This window comes from Nymphalis io, chromosome 20, assembly GCF_905147045.1.
Source record: "Nymphalis io chromosome 20, ilAglIoxx1.1, whole genome shotgun sequence".
NCBI classification, from domain to species: Eukaryota; Metazoa; Arthropoda; class Insecta; order Lepidoptera; family Nymphalidae; genus Nymphalis; species Nymphalis io.
Window position 1 is genome coordinate 10952934 of NC_065907.1, and position 16456 is coordinate 10969389.

General features: G+C 33.3%; 1 protein-coding gene across 1 annotated transcript in view; it reads left to right on the top strand.

Moving 5' to 3' along the window:
- The first annotated feature begins 7506 nt into the window (after positions 1 to 7506).
- LOC126776366 (prostaglandin E2 receptor EP2 subtype) overlaps positions 7507 to 16456 on the top strand; it is a 30592-nt gene continuing 21642 nt past the window's right edge. Inside the window, exons 1-3 of the mRNA XM_050498831.1 lie at positions 7507 to 7749; positions 12907 to 13354; positions 15490 to 15666. Of these exons, the coding sequence (XP_050354788.1) occupies positions 13025 to 13354; positions 15490 to 15666 (507 nt within the window). The 5' untranslated portion in view covers positions 7507 to 7749; positions 12907 to 13024. The remainder of the gene's footprint in view (positions 7750 to 12906; positions 13355 to 15489; positions 15667 to 16456) is intronic.

Sequence of the window (16456 nt, forward strand, 5' to 3'; positions counted from 1 at the left end):
ATCCACTAAAAAACCGTAGAAGGAGACCGTCTCCAACCAGAAACTCTCGCTACCAAGCATGTCGTTTATCACGCTCGGTAGCGAGAGGTCTCCGCCGACTAAGGCCGGCAGGGAAAGGCGCTGAGGCCCTCAAGCGGCACACTCCATCAGAGTGTGGCACGCTGTTTCCTGACTACCTCTATATCTATGGTGAATGACAACTATGTCGAAAGAACTATCAAACCAGTGGTTTAGCCGAAATGAGCAAAGAAACGGTTTGACAGCGTTTACGAAGTCTTGACTTATTGTTTAAAACTAAATGAGTTAAACAATTTATTTCTCAATTGAGTCAATTTGTTTTTATAATAATGTTAATTAATGTAATGAGTAACTCCTTAAAATATCAATATGAACGGTGAATTACTGTGTCACTATTCATAAAAAGCATTAATATTACAAAAAAATATCAAAATAATTATTGTGTGTAATTTAACAAACGAAGGTCACTTTTAAGACGGTACTTTTTAATTTAGCATCGTTTTTGATGTTCAAAATTATATTTTGAGAGGTTGGAAGTAATTCTATAATTGATTCTGACAGCCGACATCAAAAAGATGGTGGCTAGCTAATCGACTGTATTTTTATTCATAATATTTTGCTATCTTTCCCACCACATTTGTACGAGTCAATGACAACGGTGTGTGTGATTAATGAGGATATATGACCTTTTCATGACGATGCATTACAATTAAAACGTTAAACACACAAATACAAACAGATTAACATTTTATGACGTTATGTACTGACATTCCGCTATTTTATACTGTTTTTTACTTATTATACGACAAATCTTTAGACCTTTGCGATTCATATTCGAACTGAAAAAATTGTAAATAAAATAAAATTCAAATTATCTTTATTCAAATGCGGTCCTCTAAGCCATTTTAAATCGTCAATTTTTAAAGTAAAATTAAATGTAAAGCTACCGGTTGGAAATATGTTGAAATGAATATTTCCTTAGTGCTTCGTAATTCTCCTTATTCATTAATAAAAAATATAATCGTATGTATAGGTATATATCAAAAATGCTCTACTCGAGAAAACTTATTGTTCAACCATAGTAAGACCAGACTACACAGTTGGATGAAGGGTTTGTATTATTTTATTACGTTGCATTTTTAAAGTCGCTTGCATAATTATTATAACTATTGTATGTTAAATTATTATACGTTTATGGTTATTTATTTCTTATACGCCCGATTAATGTACCAGCCAAAAAAAAAAATGTGATAAGGCCGCCTTTGCATACTTTATGTACTACCTGTTGTCAAGTGTCAGTAGAACATCAGACATTACGGCAAAGTATATCATATAAATGTAACTATTTAAAATAATTTAGCGTATTATCTACGCAAAATTTCCTAATTAAACTTCATAATTTCATCTTTTAACAACAAACGTTGTTAAATTTCTTGATTCATTGTTCAAAATATGTGATTTAAATGCCCTGATGTTAGCAGTGAGTAGTTTTAGTAGTCGCGTCTCTCAATTCACCAAACATCCTGCATACACTCAAGCGTGGTAAATTAGTGCGTATTAGCAGGACTGCGCAAGCGCCGAAAACATCTAAAATCTAAACCGTGTAGGAAGTACGCTTGTATTAATATTTAATAAGCATATAGCGTTGCATTATTATTTAACGAAAACGTGTATGAGTAATATAAGCCTTTTTTGGTTAATTATTCTATGTTTTATATATTGTGGTAATTATTTTAATATAAAAAAAAAGTAAGTACATGTGTCCTCATACCTACGTCAAAACACGAAATATTTTTTATGCAATAATTTTTGTACGTCCGTACGTGTCATTATAAATGTATTTATATTACTTCCTACCTCGTTAGTTCATATTTCGCGGTCCTGGTTTCAAGCCCCGATTCAGACCAGTAAAATTTTATTAAGTATGTCTTTTAAGAAATTCTTAATCGCAACCCGAAGCTTGTAAGTGGGCAATGTTAATACCTCGGAAATCATGTTAATCCGTTGAGCCTGGTCTCCATCGTTGTCTGCCGGATTGCAATCCCAACTCCCAACGGACTGTAAGAGTGCACCTCAGTCGCCCGCCTACGTCGAGACTATAATATCTCTTGCGCAGTTGGCTAGTCTTTGAGACTGGCCGTCGTTGAAATTCGGTCAGCAGGACATCATTATTCACTCATTCAAATGTGGTGGATTGTTCAAATTTGTTTACATTTTACTATCGGATTTTATATTGTAATATTTTACGAAACGAAAAATAACCAGTAGTGCGATTCTGTAAGAATTTCCTATTACTCACCGACAACTGTTGACAACCGACTTATGTGATATACTATTTTGTATTCTTAACATGTTATAATTATTATGGTCAATATCGCACTTTCTGTCATTTCACGGCCGTTTTCTGCGGTGAGTTTCAAGTTTTTTCTAAAGGAGTACTTTATTTTATACGCTATATTAGGTCACCTGAAGCGTTAAAAGGGTACCTACTGTATATTGTATTTTATTTGTATATCCATTTTCGGCGCTTTCATTTCAGTTATTCTGATTAATATGCGAATATAACATATTATAATCAGACAAAATAAGGATTTCTTTTTTTTTTAATTTACCAACAAAAAGTGTCTTACAAAATTGCTTATAAAATATACTCTTAATTTTATACGGCCTTACTTATAAAAATAGTTTAGCGAATGATAATGACTGATCAACTGTTTAACAATAAATTTAACTTCCTCGTTCGAATGTCAAACGTGGCCTGAAGAAAAAAAAATGTCAGAAAATAATAAATTAGTGTTTAACTAATCGGTCAGTGTTAAGAAATATATACTATGAACATATACATTTCTAGAATGTATATATATATATATATATATATATATATATATATATATATATATATATATATATATCAAATTATATTTAGACACTAGTGGTAGAGCTTTGTGCAAGCTCGTCTGGGTAGGTACCATCCACTCTTCAGATTTTCTATCGCAAAACAGCAGTACTTGGTATTGTTGTGTTCCGGTTTGAAGGGTGAGTGAGCCAATGTAATTACAGGCACAAGGGACATAACATCTTAGTTCCAAGGTTGGTGACGCATTGGTGATATAAGCGATGGTTAATATTTCTTACAATGCCTATAGAATGTATATATATATATATATGTATATATATATATATATATCAAATTATATTTAGACACTAGTGGTAGAGCTTTGTGCAAGCTCGTCTGGGTAGGTACCATCCACTCTTCAGATTTTCTATCGCAAAACAGCAGTACTTGGTATTGTTGTGTTCCGGTTTGAAGGGTGAGTGAGCCAGTGTAATTACAGGCACAAGGGACATAACATCTTAGTTCCAAGGTTGGTGACGCATTGGTGATATAAGCGATGGTTAATATTTCTTACAATGCCAATGTCTATGGGCGATAGTGACCACTTATCATCAGGTGGCCCATATGCTCGTTCACCTTCCTATTCTATAAAAAAAAATAGAATTTGACAAAAAGATAAGTTTTCGGCGAATACTATTATTATCTTATTACATAGTAAAAATATTATATAATACTAACTATAAAAAGATATTAAATTATTGTCTGTGTATTCATTTGCATTGCCTTAAAAAAATCAGAAAATACAATTTTCTATATTTGGTAAAAAATACGGATACGATTTATATAATCCATGTATACATGTACAAGAAAAAATATATATATTATACTAGTATTATTGTCATTTGCCGGCGGCAGCAAAACTGTGTGCACAATTTCAGCTCAATCGGTTGTGTGGAACTGGTTTAAAATTCAGTTTCAAGTCTTGACCCACACATACTTAACTATATTATTTTTAAGTGTCAGGGAAATAAAAGCTTGTAAAAGGAGAAGCATTCACGTGCCACATTTGGCGATACTCGACTACTTGTGATGTTCTATGTGAATGGTATTATTATTCAAACTGCCTCGTTGTTCTGGTGACTAGCTTATAAAGCGAGGTCCTGGATTAAATTCTCGGGTCGAGCCAATAAATAGTTATTGGGTTTTTTCTCACAAGAAGTTCTCGGTAGCAGCTTGGTGGAAGGTAGGGGTATTTGGTCCCGCATTAGATTATTCTCGCTCGTGTCCGATCGTGTCAGTTCTATTGTCCCATTGGATTATACGAGTAAGAGTAAAGAAATAAATAGTGCATATGTCCTACCCATTTGGCTAATCTCCTTGCAGAGAAATAAGGTGATGCAAATCTTAGATGAATCACAATTTGAATGGTGTTTGATCACCTCTATAATACATAGGATGTTCAACTGCACTATCGTGGCCGCTCTAATTGTACAGCAGATAACAAATGCTATGCTACTGTGAATGCTTCGAGATAAATGATGCTGTGTCACTGAACGTATCCTCTTGTCTATGTTGGCTCTTTCATTTATAAAAATAAGTAATTAAGATTATTTCAAGTTTTGAATGGTAAATAAATAAATTTCAATATAATATTTCCAGCTGCGACCAGTTGTAGCTGTAAACGTCTCGTGGTCACGAGTTCGATCCCCGGCAATGACAACTATTTGTGAAGTCAAACAGCAGTAGCGAAATTACAAATTACTACGGTAATTATTTACTTTAACTTTCGGCTGTTTAATTTGATTCATCCCTCATTATGGGAAGTTCTTAGAGCATTATAAAAATGTTCTATATCCTATTTATTTACAATAGGTAGGCACACCAGCAAATAGACCACCTAATGCTAACTCATCAACACAGGTCATAGACATTGGCACTGTAAGAAATATTAACCATTATTTACATCGTAAATGCACCACCGACCTTGGGAACTATGATGTTATGTCCATTGTGCCTGCAGTTACACTAGCTCGCTTACCCTTCAGACTTGAACACAACAATACTAAGTGTTCCTGTTTGGAGGTAGAAAATTTGCGGATACCGCCATCTCATCAGTTATTCTATTGCTACTATTTCGGCTTAAGGGGAAATTAAGCCTTTGTATCTACAAAAATAACCTCACTTTTTCGATTCCATGGTTGAGATCCCAACTGGTACTTAGACGCGCTTGTAAAAAGCCCTAACTAAGTATTTTTTGAAGCAAAACCAAGTTATTAATTTTACTATTACTTTAATACATAATAACATAATTTTGTTATTTATGTACAGTACAGTAACAGCCTGTTAATGTCCCACTGCTGGGCTAAGGCCTCCTCCACTAGGCTATATTTATGGAACAAAATTAATTATTTTAGTAAATTTAATTATTCAATAACTTGTTAAGGAAGATTAGGACACCAATCCCGACCACAGTGACGAAAACGTTATTATCTATTAGTCATAAATAATTTCACGCCTCTCTATACCTAATTATTATTTTTACCTCAAAATTAATAATATTTTTTTTTATCAAAAATATATGTGACGATTTGCGAACATCGAATACATGATTAAATGAGTATTTATTGTCTGATTTTTGGTTCGTTTAGCTGTAGTCGTTTAATCATTAATATTTTTGATCGCACTTCGCTAAATCATAATCAGAACATGACAAGAGTTAGCTCTTGTAAAAAAAAGGTGAATACAAAGTGTTGAAAAAAGGTTCAAAGCTCAAGAGGAAAAATGGTTTTACATTACTTTACAATACAAAAATTAAAAAAAATGTTTTACTTGTATGTTGAAGATATTTTTCTTACAAGCAATTTTGAATAAATTTATAAGATTACATTAAATTTTAAAACTGCTTAAAAATGTATATATGTTGATTGTACCAAGAAGAGCCGGCAAGGCACTTACGGTTAGTATTTATCGTTTTTCTGGGGATTTCGGGGGAACTACACACTTTTTATCATCTATTAATATGGTATAATATATAGGTTATTTTTCTTTTATTAGGACCTTCGGTATGAGTGCGCCAGTTATACTACGCGCAGGAGTGACAGGACATCTAATAAGATCCTGTCGTTGGCGCTGCTTGGACGGTGTAAGTTATAGTTAGCATTTCTATTTCATTTCTGCTGTTGACGTCTACCCACTTTGACCAGGCGGTGTTGACTACTTACCATCAGGACTATTTGCCTATCTATTATAAATTAAAAACAAAAAAATCTGTTGTATTTAACTGTCTATGTAACTGATTCCCGGGAAAGAGTAATTACTAAGTTATTTTGCCGGTTCGTCTCTGTAGAATCTACATTCGGAACCGGTGGTAGCTTTACATTTAATTTAATATTTTAAAATAACAATTCAAAAGTACTTGCAAGAGTGTATTTGAAATTTGGCAACTCCTTTCTTTGTCGCACTTCCAAAAAATGGAATTCCTTACCAGCTCACGTGTTCCCCTCCTCTTACAACCCTTCAAACGAGGCGTGAAGAGGCATCTTGCGGGCCGGCAAGGCAAAGGCGGCTAGTGCAGAACGTTTTTCCCGTCTGTTCTGGCCGTCGTCGCGTTTGGACTCTACTACCACTTACCATCAGGTGGAGTAGAGTCATTTGTCCTCCCGGCGAATATAAAAAAAAATAACAGCAGTACTTGTATTGTTGTGTTCCGGTTTGAAGGGTGAGTGAGCCAGTGTAATTACTGGCACAAGGAACGTAATATTTAAATACCCAAGGTTGGTGGCGCATTGGCGATGCAAGCGATGGTTAACATTTCTTACAATGCCAATGACTATGGGCGTTGGTGACCACTTAGCATCAGGTGGCCCATATGCTTATTCGCCTACCTATTGTATATGTATATACGTATATGCTATAGCTATGTACTTTGATTTTTATTTTTATTTGATTAAAACTGGATTAATTACAGTGCGATTTTATTAGGTAATATGCATCGGGCCTTGCAAGAAATTCACGGTTCATTGATCGCTTTACAGCGCTTCGATTGTTGCGCTTGACATGCTTACCGGTCACTTCCACCGGGTCGAAGGTATCGACTATATTTTGGCAAAAATGCTTAAATAATAAGCAATTATAACAGGGCAGCATATTTCAATTACATTACATTTATGGAAGAGCGTTGTGTTTTTACTATAATGAAACTCATCGTAATAAATGTCTTATTGCGATTAATTTCATTATAGTAAAAAAACATCGTCTTAGTTATGAACTAGTTGCGTGTAAATGTTTCATTACTGTGCAAAGACCCCATTTACTCTCGAGGAGAAGGTTTGTAGCTTATTCAACCACTGTACACAAATATTAGTTGATGGTTCTAGCCACTGCGCCACCTCAGCTCATTTCAATATTAGCTATAATTTAGATTAAGACAGATCATAAGAATGAATAAAGACAAAACAAACTGAAGCTATGCCCAACTAGTACAGTACACTGAATAGTAGAAGTATTCAGTGGACTAACAATTTTACTCGCTTGTAAACACAGTATTATCAAGTAGTATTATTATGAAGGGCACGTGCCCAAGTGCCCTGACAACTCCAGAGCAACGAGTACGGAGCAAGTGAATTAGTGGACAGTACTCGTTCAGAAGTCGAACTTCGAAGTCGTCACTCGTCACTCGTCACAGTCGAGCCGGAGTACGTACGAGACGCGCATGTGTGATCGTAACGTTAGCCGCTTTCGACATATATTTGTATTAATAAAAGTTCATAATAAAAAAATATATAAAAATAATTGCTGTTATGTCTAAAAAATATAATACGAAGTGACTAAAGTATTGTGTGTGAACTGAAAGTATTTCATTGCGATTAGCAAAATATACGCAGTGTATATTTATGGTAAATATATAAATAATTTGTTACATTAATATAGAATAGTTTATGGAATTTAAAATCCTACTAATATTTATTATAAACGCGAAAGTAAGTTTGTTTATTTGTTTGTTTGTTTGTTACGCTTTCACGTCTTAACTACTCAACCGATCATCATGTCATTTTGCATACAATTAGTTAGGGTCAATAGTTTTAAGCAATATCCAGACAATTGCAGCAGGTTTTATATATCTCAAACAATTATTATGTATCTCTGTATCGATATCTTAGAACGAGTTAAATATATTTTAACGTAGCTAGAAACGATTGACACTATTTTCTTTATATTTCTAATGTAGACTTAAGCCGGTTTAACGTTGACTTACGCCATGTTTTCCCGCCTCAACTCACGCTGTTTGCAAACTTTTGTACTTTAATATAAGGATAACGTTGAAAACCGGATAATTTTGTACAAATTACAATTTTGTATCAAATAATTAATTTATCTAAGTTAATATTAAATAGTTAAAATCATTTTAATGATTAAAATCATTTTAACTATTTAATATTAACTTAGATATCATCAATAATTTTAAAATTGTTTTTCTAGTTCCTACATCCTCGGGAATCAGTCGTGACAAGAGACATCGTAGAAAATAAGTTTGTTATATTACCAATTATACTAACACATAATGGGAAGCTATAAACTTCAACTAATGCGAGCAGTGAATACGTTGTAACGTGCTAATTTTGGTTCACGACACGTTACTATAAGTTTACCTTAAAATATAATTATTCGATTTCATTCTCATTATTATTCGTTTGGGCACAAAGCATTTACGCTCGTTTAACTAGATAGTTAATGTTGTCTCGAAGTCCGAATATTCGTTTCAAAAAAATATGTTTTATTAATAAAATGTGATCACACTGATTTTTATTAAAAATAAAACCAAATTATATTATTAAAAAAATACATTTTCTACTTTTCGGTAAGTTTTTATATTGTCACTCGTCAGTGCGTGCCTTTTACTGACGTTTCACGTGTATTAGTTTTCCCCCAAGAGCGCTAATGGTAATTATAGAAATAAGGGATCTAAAATAGGGAACTATGTAAATATCTTCAAAAATGACAAACATTTACGAAATAATTGAAAGAAGTATTTAAAGACTACCAAAGAGTTATCTATAGTAAAACCTAATGTCCTATTTAGTTTGTATGATTCGATTTGCTATGGAGTAAATATATTAAATAAATTAAATGATCAAATATACAAACTTACTGAACTTAGAAGGAATCAAAGATATGACCTTTTAAATTTAATTATAACTTTTTACGTCGTATTTTTGCAAGGTTACTCAGATTACAAAATAAATTCGGTATATAAGTTGCAACAGTAAAGTGAATAATTTTAAATTCAAGTAGATAAACGGGAGCAATAGAATATTAAAGAGGCCGCGACGATTCGGGGGCCGTATTTTGCGTACAAAAAAATGAACAACAACGATTCTTTTACGTCAAATCTAGTTTACCTAAAAATGCTGTGTTCATTTGATAAAAATATACAGTTTCTAATTATTCTTAAGACCCTTGTCATCTTCGATGCCATAATAAGATATTATTTCTTATATAATACTACTTATATTAAAACTATCTTCTTATTTTCATAACCTTAAATTACATGTGAATTCTGGCTGTACATATATGCAGTATTTAAATACACAATTGAAATTAAACTTAGTAAAATATTTTTACATAACTGTGTAACGTGATAGGATCTCTAGGATTTGTATTTGTTTCTCTTGTATATCGATTCTAAAAAAAAATGGGCTCATACCTTAAAACATTATAAACAAATTATATTCTACATGATATAAAAACACTTAACTAGTACAGATGTATCATATTCAGCGTTGTTACTGTTTTTATTCGCCATTAAATCTCAACTAAAATATACAGTACTGACAGATAATATGCGAACCGCGGGCCATTTTGAAACACAAGACTTGTTTGTGATTGCTCCTACAAGTGCGCCTGCACAGAAACCTACCTATCGCTTCGATCATCAATCCTCTGTTGTTCAAAACAAGCGATCCCTTTCGGTTTCGGATGTTGTATTTATTAATATTTTGAACATTAAATAAAATTGTTTAAAGTCCATGAAATATTGTTTCACTGATTTTAGGTCCTGTATTCGTAACGAATTACCGTTAATGAAATAAAATTATGAATTGACTTTGAGAGGCAGATAGGCAGTCGAGAATTATCTTTTAAAGGTTTTGTTCTTTTATCGAATGTACAAAACCCTTAAAAATAGTAACAAAGCAATATCTCGTAAGCGTTTTGAAGCTGTGAAAGATCTTTCTAACTCTCAGCATCGAGCTGAAACTTGACGAGATTCCCATATAATTGCCATTTCAATCCAAGCCCAGATAAATGAGGTCTAAATACAGCTCTTATTTAAATATTTAATACCGTACATCCTTGCCGTGCAACCTTTTTTCATTCGATTATTAATATTTAATTAATTAATTATTTTAAAACTCATTTTTTTATTATATAATGAAACGAAGTAAATGTAGGTAATTATAATTAATAGAAAACGCTTACGATATTAACAACCTTAATAGAAATAACACGACGGTCAATAAAAACGCTTTAGTTTAAGGAAACAATAATCTACTTTGTCTTTTAGAATGCACCTTTAAATAGAGTCGGATCATCGATAATACAGACAGAATTTATTATAATGTTTGAGCAAAAATACATTCCAATATTCAGCTATAATTAGATCTCGGATTCGATACATGTTAGACTAGCTATCGGTTCCGACTTCGCACAACTGAAATAAGATTTACATCACGTGCTATTTTTTAACCATTATGATCTTTCCCCTGTCTATTTAAATATTTCGTAATTTTCTAAAATTTCAACATGAAAAGCGTAAAGAGCTATATTTATTTATAAAAAGCTTAAATTATTTAATTTGATAAGAGTTAATGTATTCGCTCTTTTTAAGTAAAAATATGTTTATCGTGAGCTATCTATAAAGGATGAGTACATGCTGTCGTTGACATTTTGGAGACATAGAAACTCTCCAAAAAAGTTTTTCCGTACCTGTTATGGTTTTGACGACGTTCGCATCAAAAGCGATGCAAGCGATGCGATGGATTGACAAAATTTTACTGACACCGACTACATCGGCATATTAAGCTATTACCTCACAAAATATGCAACGTACTAACTTACTATATAGTCTATATAAAGTTAAATAATATGAAACTTTAAAAACAAACACACAAATCTTAGCTTTTTCCTGTATTCAGATTGGCCACAATAAAACGATTAATTTAGCAAAACGTGAGTTAGGAATGCACTCTGATGCCTCAGCTTTTATTCAGCGCCAAGATAAAAAGGTTAACAAAACATTAGCCCACACTAGACTACTAAGACAAGTCGCCTTCAAATGTATGCAAATGTAAATAAACTACGATTAATAAATATTATTAATTGAGCCGAAGGGACCGAACTCGTTGATCTTTAACTTTATTTATACAAATAAATACAACTGTAGTGTCTGTTTCTGATTTAAAAATCTCTTAAAAGCCTCTTTTAAAGTTTATATGGCTGTTTGCGAGTAATCAAAAGCAAAACAATCATTTTTTAAATTTTTGTCTATCTGTTTGACCGGGCTAAACTTAAAAACGGCTAAAAATTACAAATTAAAATAACAATAAAAAGTATTCAAGCTTCCGTTTAGTCTTTGTTTCATCAAAATCGGTTGAGTCTATCAAAAGTTAAAGTTCACGTACGTATTTTTGTCGTTATAATATATGATGCGGCCATTAGCCCCTAGATGGCGGTGTGATTAATACGATTCGTGAATCGCGGTTTCCAGATTTTGCGGAGTAGAGTGACCTTCCGAAATTTGTATTGTCGTTGTTTTATTTGAATATTTTAGGTTTTTTTCATTGATTTCATTATTAAATTGATAATATTAAATACTTCGTCGCTTTAGGTTGCGATTATTAACTAGGTTGTAATTTTATTCTATTAGTCTTATCTTCTTAAGTTAAACTTCTTAAGTTAATATTTTTGTTTTGAATTTTGTAGATTATCACTTTTTAGATTACCTATTTCTTAGTTGTAGGGTTTAACGAAGTTTGCTTCAAATTGTTTACTTCTATCCTTATTTATAGTTTAATTAGATTAGGAGGGTTGTAATTTTTTTTCTATTACTTGCTGCTGCTTTACCCATGGGCAACTATACGTAGCGTGTTCACGTGTAAGTCATGTTCATGGAAATATTTATTACATCTAATTTAGTATAAATAAGAAAGCGCTAGAATTATTTAGTGTATATATCCATTTATCTTTAATGACTAGAATAACAATAGGGCTAAAATATGACATAATTAACATATTTTGGCCTTTTTATCCCGTTTAACTGGATTTTCGATTATGAAGCGGGCGAAGCCGCGGACCAAGCGTACTAGACATTAATAAAGTATTTCTTCTAATTCTAATAACAAAACTGTGCATATATTTGGTACTTAATAACTTATAATAATTGTAGATTTAATCTGTCCTAACGTATCCTGGACCTCGGACTTCCGAACATTTCACATACGGTGTATTTGTATAGAAACAATTTTTCGATCAGTGTAAATTACGACGACAACACTATTATCATATCTAGTACAAAAATAAACCAATTTCTGTTTTACATTGACCGTCTGGGCTCAGATAAACCTCTGAGATTGCTGTGTTTCGTTGATTAGAGTTCGTAGTTAAATTGTTTGTTCACTCATTACTCGAAGTGAACACAGACGCACTGTTCCATGTCTGCACTAATAGCTAATAAATTAGTTATCTTAATGATAATTACAAATAAATTATTATCACAACGATTTGTACGTAAGATATCTTTTATATTGTGTATTTCGAATAGGGGGACTTTAAAGTCGGTATCCACTAAAGCTGAGGAAAAAGAACTTTTGATAGAGCGAATCGGAGAATATAAGTGGAAATACCGCTAACGTATTGCTTACTTATATATCAGTTTGATGGATTTGTAATGGTTATTATAATTCAAACTAGTTAGAAGTTCAAAGATATCAACTCTCACAAAAAAATCTATTAGTAACCTTTTAAATTTTATTTGACCCTAAATTGTTTTGTTCCAGACTAATGTCAAATGACATTCGCAATGATCGTTACAGTTCGAAGATACTCCGACACGAAACGACAGTGCTAATGAGTCTCTTATTCACACGGTGTAAGATTTAATTGAAATCCTTCAAGATGTACAGACTTCATGAAACTCCGTCCATTGTCCCTGAACTGACCACAGAGTTTTTCGACGATAGCACATTTAGCGCGGACTTCTTATACAATGGCACGGCTTCTTCGGAAATTGGATATTTAATGCATAATGTGACGAACTCAACCGTCAGCAGTTCCATGAGGCCCGGAGGGAAGATGTTTGGGTTGATCGTGAAGGTGGTGTACGCCATCGGAATCCTTGGTAACGCTGCGGCCATTGTTGCATTGAGACGAGGGGAGCGACGCGTAAGGAATCGCAAACATTTGCTGCTTCTTACGTCTCTGGCTGCTAATGATTTGGTTGCTCTGGTGAGAAATTCAATTTTAAAATTAAAACAGTAAGTGTAAAAAGAGTAGTACAAACCTGCCAAATTTATACCTAAATTGTACTAACATAGGAAAAAAAAACAGAAAAGTATATAAAAATGAAAACCCCATAAGTGATAAATTAAACAAGTAGGTACATTACACAAAGCCGGTGCCGTGTCTCGTTTTAAAGTCACCGGAACTTAACCTTATTAAGGGATTGCGAATTCTAATAGATTTTAATTACTATTATTCAGAAAATATTTTATTGCTGAAGAAATATATTACATTTTATTAAGTGATAATTTACAATCGTTGTAACAGACAAAAATAGTTCACGATAAAATGCTTCAAATAAAATATTTATAAATAATTTAGAATGTAAAATAGAAGGGAGAAATCTATCGCTTTTATTTAAGTCACATTATCAGTCAGTCGGCTGATTAGAATGCGTACATTGTATCGCTACATTCCGGCATAAAGCTTGAGTGCGCAACTGTAATTACAGATACAAAGAACTTCACAACTTTGGATCCATGATCGGTATCGCATTGACAGTATATGGTATAAATAGTAAGAATAATGCCTCACGCAATACCGTGGTCTCCGCGCGAACGTGTGACCGTGTATATTTCTATTAATTATAAATTGCACCGTGTTGTGTAGAAATGTTTCAACCCACAAGAGGGTTAATAATCAATAAACGTAATAATATTGTGTTAGGGGTTTTTACTCTTGATGGATAAAAAGTCCTACCACCTCGAGTAACGTTCTCGTCAATTATCCTACCGCCAAACATCAATCAAGCATTGATTATTCGGTTTGTGTTGCTGTGTTCCGGTTTGATGAATAATTAACATAACTTTGGAGATCGCATGGTTTTCTGTAGCTTGGTGGTGTGGGTGCATTTTTATAAGTAATAGCTACTGAAAAAAATATTAAAAAGAATATAAAGATACTAAACAATAGTAGAAATGTCTTAAGACAATTTTTTTATTTGCGGCTAAACATTTTAATAATTCTTGTTGCACTTGATGGCTTAAACTATTTTTATAAATGAAAGTAAACACTCCGCTCACATACTTGTGTAAATACAGCAGCCGGCCGGCTGACTTGAGAATTAAGATTAAAAAGCTTAGGAACTTGTATTCTACAAGTATTATTGCGACGTTTCTTGACCCCTTTATGAAGATCTACAATTACAAACTCTATATAATATAAAATAAGCATTTGAATGTACTAATAGCTGAGGCACACTACACATAAAAATAAAAATATTAACTTGTCACTGCGATTATTGAGTCAGAGATAAATATATATATTGTTTAAAATAGAAGGCGACGGATCATATAGTGAAAGGCTAATTAAGAAATATTAGAAATATTTTACAACATCAATGCGTTTCGAATCATGACTTGAGATTTTATGCTCCCTGTGCCTGTAATGCACTTGCCGGAAACTCGCGACACAGGCTATGAGTATTTCGCGATAGAAAAACTAGCGGGTGGGTGGGTACTGACGATTTCATAAGGCTTTACGACCAGTAGATGTCTTATTCCAGGACTAAGTTCTGCTATTCGTGCAATTTTAATTCTAATAAACCGAATTCCCTTATATGTGAATAAATAATAAATACACGTTCAGTTCAAGTTGTGTGTAAGTTACTGGCGATCTAGATTCTGAGCCGAAACAATCGTTATATAACCCGAATATATTCTGCGTAGTATTCTCGTTACTTGACTCTTATATACGTTTGAATAAATTGGCTTTATCCGCTCACAACATTACATCGCAACATTAACTATGTGTCATGATGCACTCTGCTGTAAGCTCGAGTTCATTTTGAAAAGCACAGGATTTTCATATGGTTCAAACGTAATATTATAAGTAAGGCGCTTCCGTTAAAAAAAATGTTATAAAGTAGGAGAAAGTTGGGCGAATTGCTTGCATTACATTAAAATATTTTTTTCATTGTATATGTGTGTGTGTATAAGGGCACTCATTTTTAAACCTTGGAACAAGATCTGCAGACGTTAAACTAACTTTACCAAGAACAACATAACGCTCCATGTGTTCGAGGTTTATTTTATAATTCTTTTGACTAAATAAACCTCAATTCGGCATATTGTCATCGTTAGATGGGTATGATGGGCGCGATGCTGGTGTCGGAGCAGTGGCCGTGGGCGCGGGAGACGCGCGTGTACTGCGCAGCGCGCGTCGTGCTGCGCGTGTTCGGCGTGGGCAGCGTGTGCATCGCCGTCACCATGGCGCTCGAGAGATACCTCGCGCTCACCAGACCGTTTCTGTATCAGAAGGTTAGTTGCCCTTGTTACAGTACAGACTCTGGCTTTCCGTCTTACGTCTTACCTAGACAACTTGTACTCATTTTACCAATAGTTTAATTATTTTGCAAATATTAAAATAGAAGATATATATTTATTAATTTTTAAAATCTATAAACAGGGTTTGGTCTGATTTAATTATAATATGTATAATTATTTACCGTAAGGACTTCGGATAAGAAGCTTGGGAGCATTTATCGCCTTGAGAGAGAACTTAAGATATCAAAAACCTGACAGCTCATTAGCACTGCCAAGCGAGCTTTTAAATACCGTATATGTACTTAACGTGCTTTAGTATTTGAGTGTTGCATTTACACTATTTATATTATTATGTATTCGTATATCTAGTATTGTTGTTTGTTTTCAAGGTACAATAACAGTTTTTTTATCCTTAATTTTTTGTCTGTGCTGTTTAAGTTTAAAAAATGCTGAGATGGTACTCTAGTTAAAAGGCGTGAATCTTAATCGACAATTGTGGGTTCAAACCCAGTCTAACACCACTGAATTTTCAGGTGCCTTATTTGTGTTTATAATTCAGCCCGTACACGTTGACGGTGAAGGAAAACATCGTGAGGAAACCTGCAATTTCACTGATATTATGCCACATGTCTGTTCCACCAACCATTGGAGCAGCGTGGTGTAATAATCTCCAAACCTTCTCCTCAAAAAAGGAGACGAGGCCTTACCCCAGCTGTGGGACATTCACAGGCTGTTATTTTACTTTATTTATATTAAATTTAATTTGTCAAAAAATTAAAATATA